Source organism: Capra hircus (assembly GCF_001704415.2).
Source record: "Capra hircus breed San Clemente chromosome X unlocalized genomic scaffold, ASM170441v1, whole genome shotgun sequence".
NCBI lineage: Eukaryota > Metazoa > Chordata > Mammalia > Artiodactyla > Bovidae > Capra > Capra hircus.
This window is the reverse complement of record NW_017189516.1, coordinates 52,423,089-52,436,055: the sequence shown is the minus strand read 5'-3', so window position 1 is coordinate 52,436,055 and position 12,967 is coordinate 52,423,089. Positions and strand designations below refer to the sequence as shown.

Here is a 12,967-nt window from a genome sequence, read left to right as displayed (position 1 = left end):
CTAGATGTGGGAGGAGCTGCGGGACTTGGCCTTGGAAGGGGCACTGGCTTCAGCCATGGTTGGAGCCCTGGCCGCACCTCTCAGCCCTGTTCTCTCCGCCTGATCTCTCAGAGCCTCGTCATAGAGGTCTGGGAAGGAACTAGGGACCCTACCGTGGAACTTGGCTAGAACCTCCAGTACCTTCATCTTACTGGTGTCAGCACAAGCTCTCGGACCCCACAGGAACTCATAGCGCGGAGGATCACTATTGGGCACCTGGCAGTAGTTCAGGTACCCCTTCTGCACCAGATCTTTGGTGATGAGCCTTCTGGGCTCCCCAAAGATCCAGTGCCTCCTCCCAGCATAGATCCCCAACATACTGAGGAATTCCCAGATCTCCTCCTCGGTGGCGCGGTTACCATTTATGAAGATGACCCCTAGGAGCACCATGAGGAGTCCAGACTTCGGAACCCCCCCTCCACCACTCGGACAATCGTTTCCCCCGAGGTTGAGCTTGCTGATGAGTGTGCAGATGTTCCTGCTACGGTCGACTTCCTTCATCTCCAGGCCAAAGACCAGCTCCACGCGCTCAAGGGCTGTACTGAGGATCTCAGGGAAGTGCTGCCTGTACTTCCTGCTGACGATTTTCAGGGCATTCTGTGTGATGGGCTCCTTCTTGGTGTACTTCTCCAGCAGGAACTCCACCAGTATCCTGGCCTTCCTGGCCAGAGGATCTTTGCGAGTGCTCTGAGTGGCAGGGGCTGCCTGGGAGGCACCTGCACTTTCCTCCTCTGGGCCCTGGGCACCTTCATCAGATCCTGCACAGGAAGGCCCTGCATCAGGAGAGCTAGGGGCCATGGCTCCCTGAAGCTCCTGGTGATCGCCAGCAGCAGGGGAGCTGGGGAGAGAACCCTGAGGGGCAGAATAGGGGGAGGAGAGGCACTCCTCCTTTGGGGCTGCAGCAGCACTAGCCTGGGCCTCCTGAGTGTTCCCCTGGACCTGGTGGCATTTCCCATGGGCATGGGACTTGTTCTTGTGCCTCCGAGGCATGCTGACAGCAGGTCAGGGGCCGCAGGTGGGAGTTCAGGAAGGAAAGCAGGCAAGGAGGGCACCTGGAGGAGGGACAAGGACATGCTGTCAGAACCTTCAGCGAGGAGAGTCCTCCCTGGCTTGAATGGAAGCCGCCTCTGAGGGGTCCTTGAGGCCAGTGCTCTAGGACCCACAGGGCTCCTGTTCTCCTGATCAGCCTGTCCCCTGAGGCCACTGAGTAACAAAGGAGAGTGAGCCCTGGGGTGCATCAGACAGTCCTGACTGGGCGTTAGAAGGGGTGGGGCAATGGGGCCTGGCTGGAGAGGCAGGTCCTCTCAGCTGACATTCAGAGTCAGGATGAAAATTGGTGGGAGACACCCCCATATCCAACGCTCCCAATCCCGCACTCAGCCCATTCCCTCTCCTATCTGAAATTGACGCTGCCACCTTCCCTGTCACCCCAGACGAGGAGAGGAGGGCATACTCAGTCCCCCACTGAAGGGTCCCATCACCTTCCTTTGCTGTTCCGTGGATGTCCCTTCACAACCAGGCTGCAAGCTCCCCTCTCAGACCACCACCCCCCTTCCCAATGTTTGGCCGGAAGGAAGCGCTGACCAAAGGGGAGGGTCCTGAGGCACCCGTTTGTCAGGGAGGATGGTCCTCATCCTGACTCTTCCCGAACCCTGACATCCTCACTCTACTGACCAGCTGCCAGCTCCTCAGACCCAGTCCCCTCTTCTCCGAGTGTTGCATGTCCTAATTCGGAGTGAGGGAGCTGCTCAGTCTTTAGATCGGTCTGGCAGCTGCCCAGATGATCCGCAGCCAAATCGCGGTGAGTGGGGGTTTACACATGGCTGCCGTTCTGGTGTATGAAGACACTCATTCCCCCGAGGGTCCTTCCTTCACTCCACAGGGCTCGTGGCTCTCCCTCTACTGAGTGGAGCTGGGGTCCAGCAGAGCCAGACTGAGGCATTCTTTCCCGAGACCCCCTAGGGGTTAGTGGATGGTCTTGGGGCCTAAGAGCTAGGCTGGATCCTCTGGTCTGAGTGCAGGGCTAGGGTGGCTGGAGGCTGTGCGGGCCCCTCTTTTCAGATAGAAAAGGGATTCGGGGTGCAGAGACGTGTCCCTGCACTCGTAACTCACGTCACGTCTGATCTTGACACCCGATGACACTTGGGACTGCTCCCTCTGGCCACCGTCAATGGCAGCTCTCAGAGATAGCGGCACTGTCAAGGATGGCATCGCTCCCCCAGCGTGCTTAGGAGGACGTCACTTCCTGTCCTGCGCATCTGGGCTCCAGGAGGGCAGCAGGGGCGGGACCTGGACAGGCGGGGTTCCGGGGGAGCTTCTCCTGGGATTGGCACGTGGACTTTGCCTTGACTCTTAAGGGGCCCTGGGACGTCCCTGGCTCACCCAATGCCTCTCACTTGTCTCAGCACCCGCAGCAGGAAGAATTGGGAAACCCAAGCCTAACAGCCGTCCTCGAGCCCATGAGACCAACAGCAATGGCTCTCTGGGCTCCCTCTTCTGGAGTAAGCGATACTCTGTCCTTCTCCATGCGTTGCGTTCACCCCTGTAGATGCTGGACTATGTCGCATCTGCTGATCCGAAGACAAGGCCTCGTATCGAAAATGTGAACCCCCGAGTCTCCTGGTATGAAGTGCACATACGTCTCATCTCACCATTTCTACCCAAGGCTTCCTGGAAATGGCTGCTACAGGTAAGCTCAGCTGAGAGGGAAGGATGGGAGACTGTCTTCTGAGGTGTGGAACCCCTCACATCTCACTCAGAAACTTCATTCATATTGACTGCTGACAGGGCCTGGAAATCCTTCCCTTTCTGGTATAAGTCCACCCTGTCCCCAGCCATGCTCATACCATTCCAGAAGAGTAAGTGAAGGGGCTCCTTAGCCTGACAGTTCTCACTGTGGGCTCTCAGTCGACTGCAGGGTCATTGCTCAAAAGTTCTGAGATGAAGTTCTGTCGTTTTGAACAATTTCTGTGATACTAACTTTTCTCTTTTAGTCCCTGGGTGATAGTCTATTAAGCTGATCATTTCAAAGGGCCATTTCTCATCCACTAGCATTCCCTGGTGACTCAAACAGTAAATAATCTGCCTGTGGTGCGGGATACCTGGGTTCAGTCCGTGAGATGGGAAGACCCCCTGGAGGAGGGCATGGCAACCCACTGTAGTATTCTTGCCTGGAGTTTCCCCTTGGACAGAGGAGCCTGGTGGGCTACAGCCATGGGGTTGCAAGGAGTTGAACAGAACTCAGTGACTAAGCACACACACACAACAAACTTTGTGCTGGTGATTTGATGATCTGGGCTGTACTGCCACATCCAAGCCAAACTTTGGTGCCCCATGGTCCTGGCATGGGCCCTCGGAGGTGCTGCCTCAGATTCCTTCAGTGAAGCAGTAGAGATTCATGATGCCAGGGCAGAGTGGAAGAATCCAGGGCTCAAGTTTAAAGCCTCTTCCAGCTGATCCTGTTGTCTGCTTCCCTTGCAGTTTACACATCTGTGCCAGTCTCTTAAGTACTCCCGCACCTGGGCACACATAGGGTCAAGTTCACTGGAGTCCATCAGGGATTATTTACTTTTACACATAGGGTCAAGTTCAGTGGTGACTGACTGTCCATCAGGGATTATCTACTTTTATGTTTTCACTTTTGTTAATAGTTTTCTTCATTCCTTCCATAAGATTTCCGTGGTTACTTCAGGGTACAAAAATCAGCAGACCGTGTTTCATTGTGGTCTCAGCTACTCTGAATGTGGTAGTAACTTTGTAAAGGAGTTACAGAAAATTGACAGTCTTACAATATCTGTTCATCGTGAATATACATAACATACTATTCTGTTTGAGCCTTCTTTTTCCTAAGACTCTGAGGAAATTCTTCTTGTTGCCTCCATGAAGACTATATACTTTTTTCTAAAGTTTCTTTGTAGGTAAATTTTTTCTATGGTTCCTATTGTTTATGGTGTATTTTCTGTTACTTGGTGTAAGTGATTGTTGATTCTTCCAGACCAACTGGGTGATTTTGCTGTCGTGATCTTTTTTTAATCCAGATTTTTGAAGTCTCTTATATGTTTGAATATTTCCTGTCCTGTTTTCTAAGAATTTTAATTTGAGAATCAAATTGTTACTATGATCTTTTGCTTTTCATTACTTCTGACTTTTATTCATTTGGCATTGTTGTATGTAACTCTAGTGGCTATGTGTACTTCCCTAGATTTTTTTCTAGTTTTTAAATTCATAGATTTTTTTGACAATTGTTTAAATTAGAAGATAATTAAATGGTTTGTCAGGTTCTCTTGTATGAAGCAGCGATCAGTATACATATATCCCCTCCCTCATGAACTTCCCTCCCACCCCGACCTCACCCCTCTAGGTCATCACAGGGCTGATCCTTGTGTCCCCCAGCAACTCCCCCCACATGCCTGTTGTCCACATGTAGTGCACATTTGTCCATGCCACTCTCTCAATTCGTCTCACTCTCTGCTTCCCCCGATGTGTCCACACGCCCGTTCTCTAGGTCTGTGTCTCCATTCTTGCCCTGCAAATAGATTTGTAACTACCCTTTTGTGGCCTTTCTTTCTCATTCTCCTAATAGTGTATTTTGCAGATAGAAGTTTTTAATATTAACAAGGTTCCGCTTATTATTTTCTTTCATGGACTGTGCTTTTGGTGTTGTGCCTAAAATCTCATTACCAAACTCAAGTTTTGCCCCCATGTTATCTTCTAAATTTTTTTGCCTATTCCATATGGCATGTGAAATCCTAGTCCTTGTCCAGCAACTGAACCTCTTCCCCCAGCAGTGGAAGTGTTGAGTCTTAAACACTGGACTGCCAGGGGTGTCGCTGCAATCTTTTTTTTACTTGTGAGTTTTTCATTTAGGTCTGTGATTCCTTTTCAGTTAATTATTTTGACAGGTTTAGAGTTTGTATGTGGATTCATTTTTCTTAGATATGGATGTCTAGTTATCCCAGGACTGTAAGTTTAAAAGACTGTCCTTTTCCATTAAATTGCCTTTGCACCTTTGTTAAAGGTCAGTTGAGTGTTCGGGGTGTCTGTTTCTAGATTTTCTGTTCTGTGTCATTGATCTGTCTATTATTCTGTTAATAGCATACAGTGTTGAGTATTGTAGCTTAAAGTAAGTTTTGAAATCCAGTAATATCAATTGTCTGGCTTTGATCTTTAATATTGACTTCAGTGGGTATTATGGATCATTTCATTTTTGACATAAAATTTAAATTGTTGGCTGCTATCTACAAGCTAACCTGCTGGAATTTTTAACAGAATTGTATTAAGTTGGAAATAAGTGACATCTCAACAATATAGCATCTTTCTATCTAACAACATGGCATGTCTATTTATTTAGATCTTTAAATTTTTTCAGTGCAGTTTATGAGTTTTTCTCATGTAAATCTTATACATATTTTTTTAAAGAATTATTTCTAATATATTTTGGTGATAATGTAAATGGTGTTAAGTTTTTAATTGCGAGTTCCATCTCTTTATTGGAAAAGAATTGACTCTTATGTATTAACCTTATTAATATGTTAATTATATAAGTTATATATTAATAATAACCTTATTAACTTATACTCCTTGCTTATTAATGCCAGGTGTTTTCTTGTTGTTGATGATTATAATTCCATTTTTCTCTTCCAAATATCTGTATCTTTTGCTTCCTTCTCTTATCTCATTGCATTGGCTAGGCCTTTCAGTAAAGTGTTGAATAGGCATGGTGAGAAGGGATATCTTGCCTTGTTCCTCACTTTAGTGTGACAGCATCTGTCTTCTCACTCTGAAGTATGATGTTTTACCTGCATTTCTTTTCAGATGTTGTATATGAAGCTGAGGAAATGCCTGTCTGTATCTAGTTTGCTGAGAATTTTTATGATGAATGGTTGTTGGATTTTATCAGATGATTTTTTTCCTTCACCTGTTGATCTGATCTTGTGATTTTCTTCCTTAGACTATTGTTATTATGATTTATGATAACTGATTTTCAAATTTACACCTCTGAAACGCATCCTACTTAGATACAGTATGTAGTTTCTTCTATGGATTGTTAGGTTTCTTTTCTTATATTTTGTTGGGGATTTTGCTTCTATGTTCATGAGAGGTATTTGTGTGCAATTCTTTTCTCTTAATTTCTTCATCTGATTTTGATATTCGAGTGTAATACTCACCTCACAGAAAGGAATTAGGAGGTGTTCCTTTTGCTTCTATTTTCTGGGAGAGATTGTAGAGAATTGTTATCATTTTTTCCTTTAATTTTTGTTAGAATTCATCAGTGGAAACCTCTGGGTCTGTTACTGTCTTTATTGGAAGCTTATTAGTTAAAGATTAAATTTCTTTAATAGATACAGAGAGTATCTATTTTTCTTTGTGAGAGTGGTGCTAAGTTATACCTTCAAGCAGTTTCTCAACTGAACCTTTCATTTTTGTAGGCACAGAATTATTTAAAATATTCACTGATTATCCTTTTAATGTCCATGGAATCAGTAGTAATGGCCCCTCCTTCATTTCTACTATTAGTAATTTAATTTGTGTTTCCTCCCTTTGTTCTTGTTTAGTCTGGGGAGAATTTTATCCTCTTTTTATTTTGTATCTTTAAAGAAACTTCTTTGGATTTTGTTCTTTTTCTGCATTACCTTCCTTTTTTCAGTGTCATTTGTTTCTGCTTTGATTTATTCTTCCTCTGCTTTTTCTTTTCCTTTACAAGTTTACTAATATACAAGCTTAAGTTATTAATTGTAGGGTTTTTTTTTGTTATAGGCACTGAATGTTGTGTAGACCTCTTTACTGATTTTGCTGTATCACATAACTTCTGATAAGTTGTAATTTTGTTTTCATTTGTAAAAATATTTTAAAATTTCTCATTAGATTTTCCTTTGGCCCATGTGTTATTTAGATGTTTATTGTTTACTCTGTGAATAATCTTTAACTTTCCTGCTCTCCTGTTGTTATCGATTTATAGTTTATTTGTCACACTTTTCTTGTAATTGTGAGGGTTTTTTTTTTTTTGTCTTTGTTTTAAATAGACACTGTCAGTAAAGGAAGATGAGGGGCTTATGTCAGATATTGGGTGGAACAGATCCTTTGGTAGCCTTGAATTTTTCTAAACAGGAACTCCGGGGTAACCAAGTTGTCCTAGAATGTGGCCTTAGGGTGCTGCTAGAAACCATGCTAGAGGTCAGTCAAGGTTCTTAATGCAGACGTTTGGACAGAGTTGTTCATGCCAATAGTTTTTGCAGTTCTCTGTTCCTAACCTCAGCTTGCAGTTCCATGACACATTGCCCTTTTTATAGGTAACGTCTGCTTGAGATCTACAGAAGGGTGGGGATCGCCCACAGTGTAAGGTCGTGGTGCAGAGAGGTATGCCAAAAATCTAGAGAAGGATGCAGAGTCCCCCAGTTTTGGCCCCTGATGCAGTTCTGGTCCTGGAAACACTCTCAGATTAAGAACGTGTAGGGAGGGAATTGGACTCGAGAACTTACAGAGAAGAAATTCACCCAATCAAGTCCCTGATTATTTATTTGGTCCTAATTTGAATGTCATGCAGTTTTCTCAGTTAAACTTCTCACATCAGAATGGATAGGGCCATAGAGGAAATGACAAAGATGAGAGGAGAAAAGTCTTGGCCTCAATGGGCGCCTTCACCATTGGAAATTCTGTGTCTACCAGGCCTAAGGACAGTGTCAACTGCCACCCAAGCGTTCTTTGGGGATGCACAGCCTGGGCGTCCTGCTTGCAGCTCTTAATTGAGGGGAGCCCTGACGCAGTGAGCTGACCCAGATCTTGCCCTGTGGCTCATGGAACAGAACAAAGCAGAGAGTGACAGGAAGCAAGTTTTCATGGGAGAGAGAGAGTGAAAGTCAGGGGTCTCCAGCCAGCAGTTTGGGCAAGACCACTGGAGTTCACCGTGGCAGCAATCCTAGTCATGGTACCAAACATGTCACTGGTGAAAAGAGATTTCCTCAGTTCTTGCCCTTGTAGAGAAAGGGAAGGACTCTGGACTAGTGCACATCAGGGCACTTGTCTGATAAAGGTCACTTTACCAGTCTTGTGAAGTTGAGACAATTGCAAGTTATCCATCTATAAATGGAGTCTGCTAAATCCTATCCTGCATAAATGCTAGAATGCATGTACTACATATAAAGCCGAGTCATACTGATTAAGAAACACTGGTCTTCAATTTAATGCAAGTTATGATTATTATGCACCTCCAAAATACCACCTTCCTATCTGAGGTTATTTTTATCCAGTAGAGAGCAGAGACTATGCAGTGCACTGGGACAAAAGAAATAAATACTCTTAAATGAGCTAAATTAAGGCAAAGGATATTTTATTTTTACCAAAAAAAAGGGTTAGAGGAAATAAGGCAAACTACAGATTAAAAGCTTTTTCCTTTATGTTTGTTTAATTGTTTTTTGGTTTCTCAATATTTTCTGCAACATATTACCTACATCCAGATCATAAAGACATACAGATGGTTCATGAATTTCTTTTACATCTACCAAAACTGTAACTTTAAAAGCCTAAAACAGCAATAAATAAAACTTGAATATCATTACCAAACCAATATTCTGTAGAAAAGGAATCTGCTAGAACTAAAAATATTCGATAAAAATGAAATAGATAATATGCAGAAGTTACTAGTTTAAATCAGGAAGAAAATAGAGATCTAAACTTGGTTTGCTCGACCCCTACTAACCTGCACGATCTAGCAGCTTGACTACTCTTTGAGAAAATTCTATTCCATTGTCATCTCACCTTGTGTAGATGGTGAACAACATATTCAATACGTTCAATGTGTTTTACATATACCAAACCTGTGGCTTTCAAAACTTTAAAAGAACAAACCATGTGATTTATATGATTAATCCATTTGTATTCTGAAGCACAATAAACCTTATGAAAAGTAATTAACATTTGAAAATACTAAACTCCTCCCTCATCTCCTTAATCTAATTTAAATCAACTTTCACTAGATATTTCTGCTATGGATAAAGGAAAAAGGATACATATTTTTTAAAAAATGAGTTGTACCTAAACACGTTTTGTGTTCTTGCATTTGTTAGTAGTTTCCTTATATAAGGAAAATCGACAGTCTTAGAATGTGTCCTCATGAATACACATAACATACTATTCTGTTTGAGATTTCTTTTTCCTAAGGGCTCAGGAAATTCTTCTTGTTGCCTTGGTGTAGACTGCATACATTTTTCTAAGGTTTCTTTGTAGCTACGTTTCCATATTGTTGCTTTTGTTTATGGTGTGTTTTCTATTACATGGTCTGAGTATTGTTGATTCTTCCAGACCAGTGTCTTGATTTTGCTGTGTTGATCATTTTTATGCCAGCTTTCTGAAGGTAGTTATATGTGTCAATATTTTCTGTGCCTGTTTCCTAAGAATTTTAATTCGAGAATCAAATTCTTTACCGTGATAGTTTGCTTTTCATTATTGCTGACTTTTATTCATTTTGCATTGGTGCATGTAACTCTGTACTGGCTTTGTGTTCTTATGATATTTTTTCTAGTTTTAAATTAGTAGACTTTTAAAAGATTGTTTTAATCGACAGATACTTGCTTTATAATGTTGTGTTGTTTCTGCTATACAACAGGATGCATCAGCGCTACGTATACATAGTCCTCCCGCCTGATGAGACTTCCTCCCACACCCTCATCTCACCCCTCTAGGCTGGCACACAGCACTATGCTGAGCTCCCTGTATTATATAGCAGTTTCCCGCCAGCTATCTTTTGTACACATGGGACTCTATATTTGTCAGTGCCACGCTCTCAGTTCGTCCTACCCACGCCTTCCCTTGCTGTGTCCACAGGTCCATTCTCCACATCCATGTCACTATTCCGCCTTCAGATAGGCTCGTGAGTACCGTTCTTACTTTCCATGTATATGCGTTAATGTATGTTACTTTTCTGTTTCTAACTTTCTTCGCTCTGTAAACAGGCTCTAGGTGCATCCACCTCACTACAAGTGACTTAAATTTGCTCCTTTTTATGGCTAATATTCCATGGTATGTGGCTACCACAACTTCACTATCCAGTCATCTGTCAGTTGAAGCCTACTTTGCTTCCATGCCCTGTCTGTTGTAAGCAGTGCTGCAATGAACATTGGATACAGGTGTCTTTTCAATTCTTCTTTTCTCGGTGTATATGCCCAGTATTTCTATTGCTGGGTCATAGGTAGTTTTAATCCTAGTTTTTAAAGGAACCTCGCTAGTGTTCTCCATAGTGGCTATATCAATTTCCATTCCCACCTTTTCTTTAAACTCTCCCCAGCATTTACTGCTTGTACAAATTTTGATGATGACCATTCTGACCTGTATGAGGCGACACCCTCATTGTAATTTTGATCTTCATTTCGTTCATGATGAGCGATGTAGCTCCTCTTTTAAACTATTTATGTGTTTGTTGCCCCTCTGTAATTCTTTTTTAAAAGAACAGATTTAGGATTGGAGAAAATTCAGCAGATAGTATAGAGAGGTCCCATACAGCCACTGTCTTCCTCCACTTGGTATCTTCTATTATTAACATCTTCTAGTGGTTCAATGGATACAAGTTCAGTTTTTACAATTGACGAACTAATGTCAATATGTTTCATTTACTATTGTCCATTGTTTACAATACATTTTACTTTTGTGTTTACAGTTCTTTAGTGTTTGACAGATGCATGATATTATCAACTCAGCCAACACGGTGTCATGCAGAGGAGTGTGAATGCCCTATCGATCTCCCATGCTCCATCTGTTCATCCCTCAAAACATCACTTGGAACCCATGACAACTACTGAACGTTTTACTCTTTCTAAAGATTTGCTTTTTCCAAAAATGTAACATTGATGGAATCATGCAGTATGTAGGCTTTTTATTGTCTCTATATCTTTTTATGGTTTGAAATGTTTTCTTCCAGGACTGAATAGCATTCCATGAAGCTTACCATAATTCGTTTCCCCACTCATCTACTGAAGGTTATCTTTTGTGATTTCGGTTTTTGGCAGCTATGACTTATTCTGCTATTAAAATTTGGTTGAAGGTTTTGGATGGGCTTATGGTTTTGACTCTTTTGAGTAAATACCTTATCGTTCATTTGCTGGATCATATGATAAGACTATATTTAGCTTAAAAGAATTTGCCAGACACTTTCCAAAGTATCGGTATCACTGAATTCCCTTTAGCAATGAATTTTACTTTCAAGTAGTTTGCCTCTTTCCTCTTCATTTATTTGGACTTCTGTGTTTTTGGCTTGTTCGTTCATTTCTGTAGTATTTATCTTCCTTTTTCATTATTATTATTATTATTTTAGTTATCGTGTTTGAGGTCTCCTTTCCCCAGGCTTCAAGGTTGAATTCTTTCTTCCTTTTTTGTTTCTGCTAAGATTGGTCCAGCGGTTTGTGTAAATTCTAATAGGGTGAGATTTGTGCTGAGTGTTTGTTTGTTTGTTTGTTTTTTCCTCTGATGGAAAAGGCTGATTAAGGTGGTAATTCTGTTTGCTGAGTTGGGTTTGTATTTTCCTTTTCTTTGTGTTTAGATGAGGCGTCCTGCACAGGGCTATCAGTGGTTTGGTGATGCTGGGTTTGTTTTATCAGTATATTTACCAGCTCACAATATACACCTATTTCACCTTCTCCCTGAAGGGCTGTGAACATGAGTAAAATTAAACTTCTGCCAGATCTTTCTGTCCCTCAGAGGAGCAGCTGGTGAGATGCCTCGGAGGAGAAGGCTGAAAAGAGCTCCCTTTCCACATCACAGCCCTGGGTCTAGCACGTGCTTGGACGTCTGTGTAAGAGTAAAGACTATCACTCTATCTGGGGGGGGTACCAGGGTCTACCGAGAGCTGGCTGGAAATTTTGCCTCTTTCCCAGAGATAGACTGTAGATTTTTCTAGGAGTCACTCCACAACACGAGCCTGGGATACTTGGCAAGACAGTCCGACTTCAAGTCATAACATTCTCTGCGTGCTTTCTGGTTGTTGTTGAAAGAAAATGCATGTAAATAGGTTTTTCCATTTTCAAACGAATGCCCACAGAACTCCACAATTACAAACTGGTGTTGCCTGAAAGAGTGGCAATTTGGTTGAGAAATGGGTTTCAGTTTGTAACTTCCAAGGAAAGATGATAAATTTCCAGAAGTAAAAAAACTGGAAACATTAGGGTAATGTTTTCAAACTATTCTCAGGCAAGCCACTGATTTAAATGGAAAAAAAAAAAAAAAAGAAATCCCGTGAATGCCAAAAAAGCATACTTCAGATGTCCCCATCAACTGTGAGACAGTTGCTTTCCCATGAAGACCCACCATATGGACAGTGTGAGAAATCTCAAATTAAAATAAATTGTTATTCAGAGAGAGCCTTTCAATCGAGCCAAGACTCCCAACTTTACATTTTGCAGGCCTTTGCCACACAATTATGAGGTCCAGTTTGGGTTGTTTAAAATTTCTGTAGTATTTAATCTCCCAAGTGCAGCAATCGTTGTTTTAATTCTCTCTCTAACAGTTCAGTGGCCTTGTAGCCAGTGTGAAAGAAAACAGGAGCCGGGGCCCCAGCTCTCTAGCCTCCTGGCTTCCCTTCCCCGACTCTGGCTTCAGACCTCAGACGGAGCTGGGCTGCTCAGCTCTACAGGGTCTAGTCCTCCTTTAAAATGCTGGGCTAGCATAGGCAGGCCTGTAGGGGACAGAGGGGAAGCTGGGTGTGAGTGGGACCCTTGGTTCTGTTTGTACAGTCGATATAATTGCCACAGACATTGCCTCAGTCACTGAGGATTTTTACCAGGGAGACAGAATGGTCTTGTTTTGGTGCCATTAATGTTAGGAAGGGGGACACTTCATTCTCCCCTGTCATGCTGCTTGGTGATTGTAGGTCAAGCTCTTCTCTGGGATTCTTCTCCTTTGGCCCTTCACTTCTGATGGTTTGGCGGGCGGGAGGCGGAGGGGG

The 12,967-nt window shown here is 42.8% G+C and overlaps 1 protein-coding gene across 1 annotated transcript; it reads right to left on the bottom strand.

The window, feature by feature from the left end:
- On the bottom strand, positions 1–1,029 carry LOC108634309 (melanoma-associated antigen B4-like). The gene has a single exon (XM_018043709.1). It carries the CDS (start codon positions 1,027–1,029, stop codon positions 1–3), a length of 1,029 nt encoding a protein of 342 aa, XP_017899198.1.
- Positions 1,030–12,967: the final 11,938 nt, after the last annotated feature.

Excerpts from the sequence above, each read along its gene's own strand:
- LOC108634309 (XM_018043709.1), bottom strand. The coding sequence starts at position 1,029 with ATGCCTCGGAGGCACAAGAACAAGTCCCATGCCCATGGGAAATGCCAC.